The 15813-nt window shown below is 35.2% G+C and overlaps 1 protein-coding gene across 2 annotated transcripts in view; it reads right to left on the bottom strand.

The window, feature by feature from the left end:
- Positions 1-15813, bottom strand: part of gpc5c (glypican 5c) — a 145888-nt gene that overhangs the window by 8096 nt on the left and 121979 nt on the right. The window contains exon 9 of one of the 2 annotated variants that reach the window (XR_009268972.1): positions 6800-6961. Coding sequence is in view for 1 of the 2 variants with exons in the window: in XM_058764623.1 (XP_058620606.1) it covers positions 6843-6961 (119 nt within the window). In the remaining variant the exon portion in view is untranslated. Of the gene's footprint in view, positions 1-3776; positions 6962-15813 lie in introns of those variants that run through there. The other variant, XM_058764623.1, reaches the window with a different exon arrangement.

Genomic DNA, 15813 nt, shown 5'->3' with positions numbered 1-15813 from the left:
TAGTATTTTCAGCGTGTTTCTGTATTTTGTCGTGTTGTGAGTATTTTCAGCGTGTTTCTGTATTTGGTTGTGTTGAGTATTTGCAGCGTGTTTCAGTTTTAACACGTTTCTGTATTTGGTTGTGTTGTGAGTTTTGCAGCGCTTTTCATTTTGGCAGTACATTTCTGTATTTGGTTGTGTTGTGAGTATTTTCAGCGTGTTTCTGTATTTTGTCGTGTTGTGAGTATTTTCAGCGTGTTTCTGTATTTTGTTGCGTTGTGAGTATTTGCAGCGTGTTTCAGTTTTCGTTTCTGTATTTGGTTGTGTTGTGAGTTTTTGCAGCGCTTTTCATTTTTGGCAGTACATTTCTGTATTTGGTTGTGTTGCGAGTATTTTCAGCGTGTTTCTGTATTTTGTCGTGTTGTGAGTATTTTCAGCGTGTTTCTGTATTTTGTTGCGTTGTGAGTATTTGCAGCGTGTTTCAGTTTTGGCAGCACGTTTCTGTATTTGGTTGTGTTGCGAGTATTTTCAGCGTGTTTCTGTATTTTGTCGTGTTGTGAGTATTTGCAGTGTGTTTCTGTATTTTGTCGTGTTGTGAGTATTTTCAGAGTGTTTCTGTATTTTGTAGTATTGTGAGTATTTGCAGTGTGTTTCTGTATTTGGTTGTGTTGTGAGTATTTGCAGCGTGTTTCTGTATTTTGTAGTATTGTGAGTATTTGCAGTGTGTTTCTGTATTTGGTTGTGTTGCGAGTATTTGCAGCGTGTTTCAGTTTTGGCAGGGTGTTTCTGTATTTGGTTGTGTTGAGTATTTGCAGCATGTTTCTGTATTTGGTTGTGTTGTGAGGTTTTGCAGCGCTTTTCGTTTTTGGCAGCGCATTTGTGTATTTGGTTGTGTTGCGAGTATTTTCAGCGTGTTTCTGTATTTTGTTGTGTTGTGAGTATTTGCAGTGTGTTTCTGTATTTGGTTGTGTTGTGAGTATTTGCAGTGCGTTTCAGTTTTGGCAGCGCGTTTCTGTATTTGGTTGTGTTGTGAGCATTTGCAGCACGTTTCAGTTTTGGCAGCGTGTTTCTGTATTTGGTTGTGTTGAGTATTTGCAGCACGTTTCTGTATTTGGTTGTTTTGTGAGTTTTTGCAGCGCTTTTCATTTTTGGCAGCGCATTTGTGTATTTTGTCGTGTTGTGAGTATTTTCAGCGTGTTTCTGTATTTTGTTGTGTTGTGAGTATTTGCAGTGTGTTTCTGTATTTGGTTGTGTTGAGTATTTGCAGCACGTTTCTGTATTTGGTTGTGTTGTGAGTTTTTGCAGCGCGTTTCAGTTTTTGCAGCGCGTTTCAGTTTTGGCAGCGCATTTGTGTATTTGGTTGTGTTGTGAGTATTTGCAGCGCGTTTCAGTTTTGGCAGCACATTTCTGTATTTGGTTGTGTTGAGAGTATTTGCAGCACGTGTTGTCAAACTGATGAAGATGTTTTCTTAAATTGCACGTGTTTTTTGTTTTTTTTTCATTTTCAGCACATTGAGCTCTCTCGGCCACCCTAGGTGTTGCTTTGTCAGAGTTACATTATCTTATGGAAAGATAAACTGTTGCTGCTTTGAAACAAATAAGGTACAGAACCGTATTATGCATCAGACAAATGAATGAGCTATTAATCTCTAATGTAAATGGGAAAATCATATACTGATAATATACAATAGCCAAGGTCTTTGGAAGAGGTTTGGATAAGTGATATTCACGTTCTCTGTGGTCAAGTGAGCAGTCTGGTGGCAGTGATTTCATCCACTGGTTGTGCTGGTAACAATGCAGTGGGGAAAGGAACAGGAACCCATTTTAGCAGCCTTGACCATAAAGCGCTGTAGGATGCTGACCTTCCGGAGCACCAAAGGGTCCTAAAATCTGGAACACTCAGATGAGGTGGTACAGAAGGTCCTTAGCCTGGAACACGCAGACATAAGTACCTTGAAGTAAAAGTTTGCTCGCCGGAGCATAACCTTGTTGCAAATATCTGGATGTATTCTGCCTCTCTGGACTAGAGATTCAGGACTTGGTCAGTCTGCTTGGTCTCTCTAGGATGAAGACTGTTTTTGTCTCGCTGGACGGAGATTCTGAACGCAGGGTCTCTTTTTCCTCAGAGTGTGGTTGCATCTGTTGCTGCCTCAAAAACTGCAGACTCAGAACTTGGTATCTGTTACTGCCTCTTCCCTCACAGGCCAGCCCAGGTGAAAAACAAGTACACTTCCGTAATGTACTTAAACTGCTCTATTTTCGTGCACTAATTTTGTACTTAACATACTAAAAATTATCCTTTAGTACTTCTTATGGTCAACTTAAGATCATCTAAGTGTACTCAACTGTGCTATTCAAAAAATGTATTTACCACTTGTAGTACACTTGAACCCATCTTTCATACACTAGTACACTCAAGTGTACTACAAGTGGTAGCTAAATACATTTTTTAAATACAAAGATAGTATGTTAAAAGTGCATTTTAGTTCATATTCATGGTGTCTCAAAATAGCACAGTTGAGTACACTTAGATGATCTTAAGTTGACCTTAAGAAGTACTAAAGGATTATTTTTAGTATATTAAGTACAAAATTAGTGCGTGAAAATAGAGCACTTTAAGTACATTATGGAAGTGTACTTGTTTTTCACCTGGGAGAAGCTCAGATATCCGAGGAGCGGATCCAGCGAGAGCTTGATGGAGCGACGCGGAATGAAAACGTTTTTCAGGAGTCACGGCAGTAGAGGCGGCGCAACTATAACGACATGTGAATAATCCCGACCATTTTAAAGCGGTACTAAACTGCAGTGGAAACGCAAACCGACCCGAGTCGTACCAGGCAGTGGAAAAGCGCCATAAGAGGTGTCTGGCTGTTGTCCTAGCATCTTTATCTGATGCCATTGGATGGTTTTCTTATGTTAGTCTACCAATGTCCAATCAAAATGTAGCAAACCTACCAATATCCAATCAAAACGTAGCAAACCAATCTCCACTACTATGGTCAGAGAGGGGCCCCGCCACAAATTGGGCCCTGGAATGTGCTGTTCACTACATGTGTGACCAAATGTAAAAATTATATAATTATTTATTCACCATCATGTTGTTCCGAACCTGTAAACAAACAAGAACCAAAAGTTGTTTATATAACTTGTGAGCAATATTCCAAATTTTCTGAAACCATAACTCTGTGTGAGGAACAAACCAACAAACAAAATTCAGTTCTTCATTGATAATCTGAGATGTTATCTCCAACCAGATCACAGAGTCAGTGAGTTGAACTAGAGGACAGGATCTGTGAACAAATCATTCTTTCATTCTGTCAGTTTTTGCCAAAGAACCAATTGAGTTTATAAATCACACTCAATGAACTGTTCACAAACTGAAGTTCAATTTGCGTTCACAATCATGTTGGTGTCACATGGGTTTGGAACTACATGATGGAGCAGGTCAACATAATTAATCTTCATGAATGATACAGATGCAATGAGGTTAAATTAAAAAATATATTTAAATAAAGTCTCTTCTAGATTCAATGAGACCCTTTTAGAAGGCCCGAGAGAGGTTACCATTTACCATTTCAATTATTTTAAATCATTAAGAAATTATTTTCTTTTTAAATTTATTTATGTAATTTTTGCCCCTTTTATTACTTTAAGCCCCTTATTTAGATTTTTTTCTAAAAGATTTTTCTCTATTCAAAACTTACTTAAAGCAAAGCTCTTTCTTTGATATTTTGTATGTTTAAATCAACCGTGGAGATTTAAAGTGTTGAGAAACTTCAGAAAAATTGAGTAGAGAATCACTTTATTAGCTGTTTAACCAACTTTTTATATGCGCTGTGTATATTTGATAGTTTTTCAGTAGCTTCATTCGCTGAGCCATACGTGTTCAACTGTACCAACCAAACCATGAACAAACAAACAAACAAACAAACCAAAAAATTAAAAAATACAGCAAACAAGCTGTAATCGCAATCCATTTTTCAGTTTGGAACATTGGTGTAAAAAACATTGGCTTTGCATGGCATTGCATAAATCTATTCATGGTGTGAACTACACAATGACCTTCAACAACATTTATTTTTTTAAATAAAGGAATCTTTATAGATACATTGTAGAGTGCAAGATTAAAGAAACAATACACCCAAAAATGAAAATTCTGTCATTTACTGACCCTGATGTCATTCGAAACTTGTATGACTTTGTTCTGCAGAAAATAAATGGTGAACTTTTTAACAATATTCTGAGGGTGAAGTTGATTAAATAATAACAGCACTTTTACTTTTTTTTTTTTTTTTGGATGAACTCCTCTTATTCTTCTTTATTATTCTAAGATCATCATGCAACCCCCAATATTTTTTTTTAATTTATTTATTTATTTTTTTGCTGAGCATATTAGACAACGGTTTACCATCTTAAAATCTGTTTAAATGAAATTATAAACTTTCTGACATACATTTGTGATATGTGCTATAATAAAGTGATAATGACATGACGTTGTCAAAGTACAACCCAAAATTGGACCTAATGGAAACCACAAGGTAAAACCCCAAACCCTTTGTTCTGTCTCTAATTTGTGGGGTTTAACCCCCTGTAATTTGCACCCTGCAGGTGTATCTGTGTTATCTGAGGCTAAATGGTTGGCTTGCAAATGTAAGAATGTATATGAAGATTTGTGAACGTTCATATAAAAACATTATAGAACCAACATCAGAGATACATGAGGGAAAGCAATTCATGTGCAATCAGACACAGCAACTACAACAACAACAAAAAGAAAACGCATAAACATTAAAAATGTTTACAGACTCATTAGACCTTCTTTGCTTCTGTGTAAGAACTATAGCAATGTTTAAATACTGACTCTTAAATGTTAACATATAATAGGAAATAAACAGATTGCTAAAGAAGCTATTATAGAAAATATTTGGTATCTCTAAACATCCTGCATTGCTTTACTTTAAGTTCATTATTTATAAAAGAAAGGCATTCTGCATATCTGTGAATTTTTTTTCTTTTTTCTCCATTAAACATGACAACATTCACGCAAACCTGTACCACACTTTTGGGGGGGAAACTACACTTTTTTTTTTTTTTCTTTTTCTTTTTTAGTTTGAATAAAGCAAGTTTAGTGCAATTTCAAATATGTAATTCTGTAAAATATTAACCTCATGAAACTGACAAGGTATACTCCAAATGACACAGTATGTCTCAAATATGTTTAATAAACTATCATCTTTAAATTAAAAGTGTGTTTTCTTAGAAAAGCTGTGCACTTGGAAGCTAAATGCAGGAATTAACAAAACAAAGTATTAAAGGGATGCTTTGAGCCCTTTAAATCCATGAAAGTCGTGCAAACAGGTAACAGCAAAGCCTAAGAAGATTGCGGATATTTTGTAAGATGTATGTCATTATAACTATGTGTTTGTGTGGGTTTCAGTCACAGCTGAAGAAATCTTTAAAAAAAGTTTGTGTGATACTTAAACATTCGTTGTCCTATAAATTCAGCGCCAGTTCAAACTATATACATAGTACAATGTGCATATCATTCATAGTTTCATTCAATAATGCTCTGTGTGTGTGTATGGTGGTAAAGTCCCTTGCTTACTATGCAGACAGATTCTGTTTTCTTTTTGTTGTGTGGTCATGAGCGATGTTTCCACAGATGCACATATTTTGTCATGCATTCCACAGTCCCAGTCAGTGATGATGATAATTTTGTTCTGATATTAGAAGTCTGTGAAGAGTGTTAACACTTAAACCCCAGAGAGCACAGCTAGTCTCCCTGCTGGAGTCTTTCACATAAAGGGGCTGGGAACATAATGAATCAACCTTGCAATGTGAATATTTAGGGATACAGTGTGAGTGAACTCATATGAACGGTCAGGAAATGACCTGGTCATGTTTCACCCCAAAACCAAAAGAAAGAAACAAAAAAATATATGAAGCATTAAGACCATGATGTTTATTATATACTATAATATATATTTACCAAATATGAACCAAATTTAAATTAAATTTAAAAAAAAGGAAAAAAAAAAAAAGCCTTCCACTAATTCTTAGTACCCTGCAATGCAAAAAAGAATTTGAAAAATAATATTTTTTAAAATATTTTTTTATGCTAATCAAGGCTGCATTTATTTGATCAAAAATACAGTAAAAACAGTATTTTTTAATTTAAAATAACAGTTTTCTATTTTTAGTAGAATAAAATATAGTTTATTCCTGTTGTGGCAAAGCTGAATTTTCACCAGTTATTACTCCAGTCTCTAGCGTCACATGATCCTTCAGAAATCATTCTAATATGCTGATTTATTATCAGTGTTGGAAGCATTTGTGCTGCTTAATATTTTTTGGAACCTGTGATACCTGTGATTTTCAGGATTCACTGATGAATAAAATGTTAAATAGCAGCATTTATTCAACATTGAAATCTTTTGTAACAATTTAACATATCCGTGCTGAAAAAAAGCCTAATTCTTTCAATTAAAAAAAAAAAAAAAAAAAAACCTAATAATGTACTGACTCCAAACCTTTGAAAAGTAGTGTAAATTGTTAAAAAAAAAAATCTTTCTATTTTGTTTTGTTTCCAACATTAACATTTAATATCCAGCATTAACAACTGAGCATATTAGAATGCTTTCTGAATGATCATGAAGACCAGAGTAATGGCAAACAAAAAATATAACCATTGAATTAAATAATGCCAAATTTGTAAAATGCATCATTTTCATTATAAAATCAAAATGTATTTCTTTCTTTTTTTTTTCTTCTTTTGATTTTTGGAGGAAATAAGACCCTGACATTTCTTCATGATGTTCACCTTTATGTATATGATCATTGTGTGTGTATGCGCTTGTGGCCTTTCACATGAAGGGCCAGTGCAGCCCCAGAGCGAGGATGATGATGATGAAGCTGGCCATGGAAAGAGACGCATCCGATGAAGATGTGTTCTGGGTGATGGGCGAGTCTTCTAAGGAGACCGCTTTTTAGGATATATCAGAAAAAGAGAGAAAGAGAGAAAGAGAGAGATAATTAGAGAGAGCACAACAACAGTACAGTCACATGTCTAACACGGTGTCTTGTTGAGGCAACAGTTCCTCATCAGGAAGTGAAATAGACAGCCAATCAGAAATAAATCTGAGAAATGGAGTCCTTAATGCTGTGTGTGTGTGTGACAAAACTGTACTTTTGTATCACATTAAAAACCTCCCCTCCTCCCATTACCCAGAATTCCTCTGTGCTGCTGACTGCAGCACTCCCTCACCTGATCCCGTCTCAATGAAAAGTTTTGTAGCTCTGTAATATCTCTTTTCTTTAGCCTGCAATCGCCCTGTCCCTGTCTTCCATACCCTTTACATTCATCTCTCTCTTTATCATTAATCTTTGTCTTTCTTTCCCTTGTTTTTACCCTTTTAAAGTCCCTGCAGCCCTGCGTTTCCTCTCTCAATAGAGCTGTTCAGTCATGATGGCAATTTGTAGGCCAACCCGGAGGCTAATTCGCCACGGGTTCCCTCATGAATTTGCTATGGGTTTTTAGAAAAGCGGTTACGATTTATGGGCAAACAAGCTCTGTGGTTACATTTACTTGAAGAAACTTTCACATTTTGTTCTCCAACATAAATTAAACACAGTCAAACCTCAAAAGTGAATTTTGAAGTTGCTAAGTAACTTAAGTAGCATTTTCTAAACTCAAGTCTTATATCTTAACATGTGAGTGTTTTCACTTTAATCATATTTAATCACGTGACCACAAGAGGCAATCTAGGGTGTCTTGGACCAAAGGAGGAGTTTCTGGCATTGAAAAGCACGGCTTGCTATTAAAAGCCCTTGCTATCCACACACCAAAGCGAATGAACACTCCTGTCAAAGTTTCCAGCCATTCGGCAGTGACATCCTAATGACTAATATCCCCGGCTCTCAGGCAGTCTCACGACTCCTTAAGCATCGGATTCTGTGACCTAATGCGTTTGTTGTTATGCAGAACAATGGACAATGAGCAGCCTATCCTTGGTGAGAATAAAGGTGATTGTTCTGGCGGAGGAGAAGGCCTTGCGTGTTTTGTGAGGTGTGGATGACACTGAAGGCTTGTCGACTCTCAAACAATAGAGAATGAGACTCTATGGTGCTTACGGCGTAAGACTTTCCATATACTCATAAGTGTGCCCAGAAGAAATCTGCAGACTATTTTCACATTTTCTGCTCTGATTAAATGGGAAATTCTGCAAATTGTAAACGTGGTAAAAACAAGTTACACAGAGAGTACTACACTGTTATCAAAAGCTGAAAGCACATCGAATGAACCCCAAAAAAAGGGGCAAGAAATGAATAAATCCAAGATTAAAATGTTGAAGTATCTCTATATGTACAGTTTCTGAGGATAAAATGTTTATTGTCATTTAATAAAACAAATATATAAAATGATTAACATTAAATAGGCTATACAATATAAATAAAATAAAACAATATAATATAATATATAATATAATGTACATTAATGTAACATTTATTCTTATTAAAAATATATTGCAATAAAAATACATAACATAACGTGAAAGTTCACACAAGTAGATTTGTCTTATCTTTCATATCTCTGTCTCATCATCTCCCTCTCTAATGAGGAAATCATCCAATGAATCCAAAAATCACTTCATCCACGCCAACAAACATATTTGTTTATTTTAAATATATTTTATGCAGACTTTGCCAGCTCTGAAATGAAGAACCCAAACAGTAACGCTCTATGTGTGGGATGGAAAACAACGTTCATGCCAAAAACATCCATGATCTCATTAGCAGCCACAGGACCAAGAACAAAATCAGCCTCTGTCACAACTCTCTTTCATGCTAATAAAGTTATCAACTCGCAATCATCACCCTGGCATGCTCAAGAACAGCAATTTTGTCTGAGAGCATAATTGCCATCATCCAAAGTGATTATGGGCTGAATCATCTTCTCTGAAATTTCTCAAACATTCTCCAAGAAGACCTGTTTGCTCTCTAATAGTCAAGTTTAGCCTTCTCGTTCACAGGTTTCATGCTGTGCACAGAGAAGCTGTCAGGGACCGGTCTATCTGACAGCTTTCTGGTGTGGGAAAGGTTGTTGTGTCAGTCGGTGTGTGTGTGTGTGTGTTTGTCTCTGTAGAGGGCGTATGAGAGAGAAAGAAGGTGTTGGGTAAAACCTGCCAATTAGTCACCAATTAACAGAAAACCCACACAAAATTTCAACAAAGACTTGAAGACAGAAGTTTAGATACATTTTAAGAAAGCGTATTTCAAAGTTTTCATGAGATACTGTACCTATACATGCATGTGGAAGAAGCTAGTTTTCCATATGAGCTACAGTAACAATCAGAGTAAAGCTGTTAAACTTCAGTCAGGATACTAAAAAAGTAGTTGCTTGTATTGATACTTTTAAAATAACATATTTTACAAGTATCATGGCTGCAGTTTAACTACATTAAATGACGATAATGTTATTTAAGGGGACATGATATAAAATGAGACTGTATATTTTACTTACAAATTTTATTTACTTATTTTTTTTATTTTGTGCCATTGACATTACTGGCAAATTTTTTTACAATTAACCTTAATTCACCAATATATAAAATTAAAGAAATATATAAACAAATATGTAAAAAAAAAAAAAAAAGGCATGCTAAACAAACATAATAGCACACCTTTCTTAAAAAAGAAAAGAAAAAGGACAAAAACTAACCCAATTGTAATATTTGACACTTCAATTTATATAGAGTAATAATGATAAAAAGCAGTATTTTATTAAAAATGTATTTCTTAAAAACATGATGTAAAATACCACAAAAGGAAGGATGTCTAGAAACAATACTGAATTTAATTAATTACTCAAATTAATTGATGCATCTGTCATGAATCTGGTCTGCACTCCCGTTCATTTACCACTAGAGGACACCACACATCACATGGACTGCATTTCCCATCAGCCATCTCACCATTCACACGCACACAGCTGTCACCAATCACTCATTGCTCTAATCACATGCACACCTGATCACACAGCATCACTAATCACACACACTATTTCAACCCTGGACATTCTCTCCCTCGTGGCCGAGTATTGTATGCATTATCGCTGCCCTACAGAGCCCCGTTAGTTTTCCTTGCCTTGCCTAGCCTTGCCTTTGATGTTTAATCATGTTTTCCCCTGCCTGGACTATCGCTGACGTTTTGGACTACCTCTCCTGTCTCGCCCCTTTGGATACTGTTCGCTGATCATCGACCCACGCTTGTCTCTGTTTACTCTTTGTCTCGCCCCTGTTATACCTGTTTGCCACTGTTTGACCCTGCCTGATATGACCACGTCTCTGCCTAATAAAAGTCTGCAAATGGATCCGCACGCCTCTCGTCTCGTCAGCCCCGTAACAGCATCAGGCTTCTGAAGGGGTTCACAAAACCAAATCAGAGAGAATAGTATATTTAAGATAGATGCATTATTATTTATCCAATTAAGGCAGAACGAGAACATGTATATACACTTGCCTTCAAGACATACAACTTTTAGCGGTGCACCAGTTCTCTGGATTGCTGTTTATCGCTGTTAATCCCACTGCACGTGTTGGACCCCTAAAATAAACACTTGTTTATCTTAGAGAGCTCATAACCAGGGCACTAAAATAGCTGCACTATTTACAATTAAACCGAAATAGACCCAGACTGACTCAACAACCTGCGCATAACAGACAGAAAAGCAAAACTACAAATCTCTGGAGAGTGTGTCACATCGTCTGGTTTGCTCAAGTGGAAAAGCTCTCAAAGCTGACTCTAAAAGCTACAAAACACCACAAAAATCAAAACACCTGCCAGCTCTCTTTAAAGGCATTTGCACTCTGCAGCAACCAAACCAGCATTCAAGCCGCCCGCTATGTTTTTTTTCCCTTCCATCATTTCATCCTTAGGTTTATTCCACCTATCAGTCTACCCTTTGGTTTACATCTTCCATCAGTCTCTCTTTGGGTGACTTGCAAGTGCTACTGGTCACAACCTGGCTTCACTTATGAAGCTCAGTAGGAAAGAATGTATTCAGATATTATCATTTGCCATGTAACCAAAACTGCATGTGCTGCAGACTTTGCTACTTAAGCCAAATTGGGAGGTGCTCATTTGCAAAGACTAAAAAAAAACTATTTTCTAAAAAGAAAGAAACAAAGACAAGAAAGGAGCTTTCTCTTGGATTTGGTTAATGTCTCATGAAGGACTCAAATGCAGTCGTCACAACTTGATTGATTCCAAGCACTGGGTATTTAAAGCTATACTGATTCAGATTCAGGGATTACGGAGGTCACTGTTTTTATATATCAGATTTAGACTCTAAATCCTTGTCGGCGTGACTTGCAGCCTCGCTGATTGTAAGATGATTCAGCACTGTGGTGTTGTGGTAGGAAAGATGGACTGAGAGAAAGAGAGAGAGAAAAATGGATTGGTACATTCATGACTCTGACTGGGTGGGAAGTGATCAGCAGCTGATGGGAAAGACGACCATTACCCATCACCTTTGTTTCTCAGCGTTGCCAATTTGGGGATTTGTCACCAAATTATGTGACTTTCTCATTGTTGCTGCGACTTTTATTAACGTTTTGCGATAAGGAGCTATTTACATATATTTGGCAATTTTTGGCAATCTTTTTGGTGGTTAACAAACAAACATAAAAAAATAAGTCACACATTCTCTCATTTGTAACATCTTCTCTGTTCTCTCATTATCGTTTCACAAGTAAATATAGCTGTAATCACTGCACAGCTGTTGTCTTTAACTTATGTGTATGGTGATTTTGCCAGATGACATCTTGTTTTTAAATCTGGATTTTAGCAGTGCAGAGCAGCAGACTGGAAGTAACTGCATATCGTTTTAATGGATAGCATTGTCTGACAACAGAAACATAAAAATATGTAAATTAACATTTTTATTTGGAATATGGCTGTATTAAAATAGGAATAGGCTGTATAGAATGGAAACGAACAACCTATCTGTCTGTATTGCTATCTCTATGTGTTGTACAATTTTGTTATAATGGTCACATTATAATGTTTTTCAGTGCTTTCTGTATGGTTTTTATGGTTTACCCAGATTCTGAACCCTTAAATAAAATCCATTATAAAACTATTAATATTATTATTTTTTTAAATTATGATGCAAAGATCAGAGTGAAATAATCCATTTTCATATTTATTTATCAATTCTCACACAAATTATGACTGTCTGTAGGTTGCCATTTATATCACAACCAACAAATTTTGCCAAGCTGGCGTACTTGGTGGTTTGTGAAGAGATTTTTTTTTTTTTTTTTTTTTTTTGAAGCATGTCCAATCAAGCTGTAATTTTTTCTAAGATATAATTAATTTAATTTTTTTTTTGTATCAAAATTTCACAAAGTTAAATAAACACTCAAAAAACAACAAAAAAAAGAAAAAAAAAGAAGGACCAGTCTGAATATTTCGGTGTTTTAAAAGCATCACTGCACTGATATTTCTAACTAAAACTTATAACTTGAACAATATTTTTCCTGCCTTTTAAGCACTGCTATTTCCTTCAGGAATCTACTTCCAATTTGAGCTCAATGAATATTGAATATTTCACATCAGATTACTTTTAAGTGTTTCTTTTTAGCTAATTGGCCCCATCTCTGATTATGTCCCCATGTCTCTTCTCGGTACAGTAATACTCTGCTCAGTACCGGGGCTGTACTGATGCTGCATGGTCAAGCATTTAGGCGATCAATAAAACAGCCAACCCTGAAGGACCCAAATTATCACATGACAATTTGGACAGCAGCCTAAGGAGTGCCTACAAGCTAGTGAGCAGACAAAAACAGACTCAAAATACCCAGCCAATTACATCCTGAACTGTCCTAATATCTATAATTATTAATTCAAAACACATATGAAAGTAATCTATCAAACATTACAAGAATATTCCAAATTTTTTACAACATCATACTTACATGGACAGTATTTGTGGCATGCTGCCAATTAAAATAAATATTATTTATATAAGTGTAGTTTGCATGTAGCCTAAATAATTGTTATAATTTGTTAATTGTTAAACTTTTATTTTTTACATTATAAACTGTACAATAAGAATTCAGATCTAAATGCTTTAAAAAAAAAAAAAAAAAAGCTAAACATTTCTGCTTTTAAATCTTGTGAGTGTGTCTAAATTGAACGAATTTATCAGCGACAATAACAACGGCCCCTTATGAGTTGGTGTGAAGGTGTTTTCCATCACTGACTGTCCTTACGAGCTATAATGAGCATATTTCACACGGATTTGTTTATTCAGTTCTCAGAGTGCAGCCACGGTGACCATTTAAACGGGAGGTTGACCTTCTGTTGCCTGGCAATCCACCTTTATAGAGCAGCTCTGATAAAGAGCATTCAGCAGAAGCATAATAAAGGCCAACAAGAGAGACAGAGTGGAGAGGGAAAACACAGATGAATAAAGGCTATAAAGAAGTGACACAGAGGTAAAACAAAAAAAAAACCATTTCAATTTAATTATCAAAATATGAAGTTGTTCATTTAATGCTGTCCCATGGATGCACTTTGCATACAGGTTTTGTACAGAATAAAGTCTGATCCACCCTGCAGCTTATTCTAGAAACACTCAGTTATAAAAAGAGGCAATCTGACTCACATATAAAAATGTCCAACCATGTCTTTACATGATGTTTATTAATGGGAAATTCTTAAATCTCATAGGAGAGAAATATATAAAGATGTAGAGATCTCTTTTACTTAAACAAAACATTTGATATTTTGTTTTTGTTTTTAATGCCATGCACCTTGCTAACTTTGGAAAATCCAGGAACTTCTTCCTTGTACATGCTCATTACAGCCAGAGACTATCATTATGAAATTCTATTTTAGCTAAATTACATACTATTGATAAAACTGTGGTACTTTTTCAGGATTCCTTAATGAATAGAAATTTCAAAAGATCAGAATTTTATTTGAAATAGAATTGTTTTATAACATTATAAATGTCTTTGTTGTCAGTCCCGATCAGTACAATGCATCCTTGCTCAATACAAGTATTAATTTATTTAAAAAGAAATATGTATTGCATATGTATTTTGTAAAGCACTATACAAATGAATGACTTTTTTCCTAAATATATAGACGTTTGGTTAAAATTTGGTCTATCACAGTTTATATAACAGACATATTTAGAATTTTTCACATTATCAATAACTTTAACTGACAAAAAATATTAAGCAACTGAAGTCTGATTAAAATGGACTATGCGAATATGAAATTACAAAACTTACTCAATGGCATTTCACCTCGACAGACAGACGGAATGAAGGACGGACAGACAGACAGACAGACAGACAGGTAGACAGATAGACTGCTGTGAGACCTCAAACTCTAGATATATGCAGCTGCATAAGCTAGATTCCAGTGAAGGATCTCTTGAGTGTTTGTGTGTGAGTAAAACAGAAATGTTGTGTTCACAATGACTTCTGTAAACGCAGACAGTTGCCACAGTCCTCTCCATAGGGATGCGGTCAGACTGGGTCAGAGCTACATGTAGGAGGACTAAACCACTAGCAGAGGTCACAAAAACAACACCCACACGCACAAACACAGCATTTCTGCAATCACTGAAAAAGACAGTGGTCAACTTTACACTGACCCACTCAGCAGCAAGAAAAACTACACTGTTAGGCAAGTATCTCATAAATTGTGCACAAAAAGTTAGCAATATGACGAACACTCCCATTGCATTACAATCAACAAAGCTGTCACAGCAGATTTACACTGTTTCATGTGATGTTTTAAGCCCTGCAGTTCAGTGCTCGCTCGCTGTTCTGGACTCTTACAAATACTGTAATCACTGAAGCTGTATACACTGCAAAATAGATCTCGTATTTACACTGTGTTGATTAAAATGGGTGAGTTTTAGTTTTGCTATGTTGCTTGCAGCCGGTGTGTTTGGGAAACACCATTACAATGTGACCATGACAACATACTGTAATTCCAAATTATTTACATTTCAGTTTGGTTTTAATGCTTCTCTGATTGGTTATAATGCTTATTTTCAGTTTGGTTCTGCACACATCAAACTGCCTAAATTCAGTCTTTATATCTTTATGACTAGATAGGACTAGATGCATGTGCAATGGATGAAATGTCTGCAAAAGTTGCTGCAAAAAAAAAAAATATATATATATATATTATAAATAGGGAGAAGGAAAAATATATAAATCAACAGCTTAGGGACTTTTTCATGTTTAGTTAATTGTGAATGCCATAATGCACCAATATAAACATTCTGGCTGATGACTAATAAATAACTAATACTATTTGACTAAATAAATTAAATAAAACACTTAAAATTAAAATCAATCATTTTAAGTAAAATGAAGCATCACAACAATTTAATTTACAGTATAAAAAGTTGATGCTTTTTGATGTTTTTAAAAAATAACCTTAGGTGACCATTAATTGATGCCAAAATAAACTACATTTAAAAATAGGGGAAATGAAAAAGCACAATTAAATATACAAATTATATATGCACTAATTTGCAAACATTACAAGAACAGAAATCTGAACATTGAATAAAGATATTTCATTTTGTTGAAATATTACAGTAAAAGGTTTTGGATATTTCCTTTTTTCACTCGATACAGTAAACTAAAAATTAAGTTAAATTAAAATAATATAAAATAAAATAAAATTTAGGGATATGATGTTATATTAATGAGGCATTTGATCCGAAAAACTCTTTAGAATATAGACAGGAATAAAACTAAATTGTTTAATGCATGTATGTGCTACTCAAGTGAAGATTTC

The sequence above is a fragment of the Onychostoma macrolepis genome, chromosome 02, assembly GCF_012432095.1.
Source record: "Onychostoma macrolepis isolate SWU-2019 chromosome 02, ASM1243209v1, whole genome shotgun sequence".
NCBI classification, from domain to species: Eukaryota; Metazoa; Chordata; class Actinopteri; order Cypriniformes; family Cyprinidae; genus Onychostoma; species Onychostoma macrolepis.
Note: the sequence above shows the minus strand (reverse complement) of the source record. Positions and strands in the feature narration are given on the sequence as shown.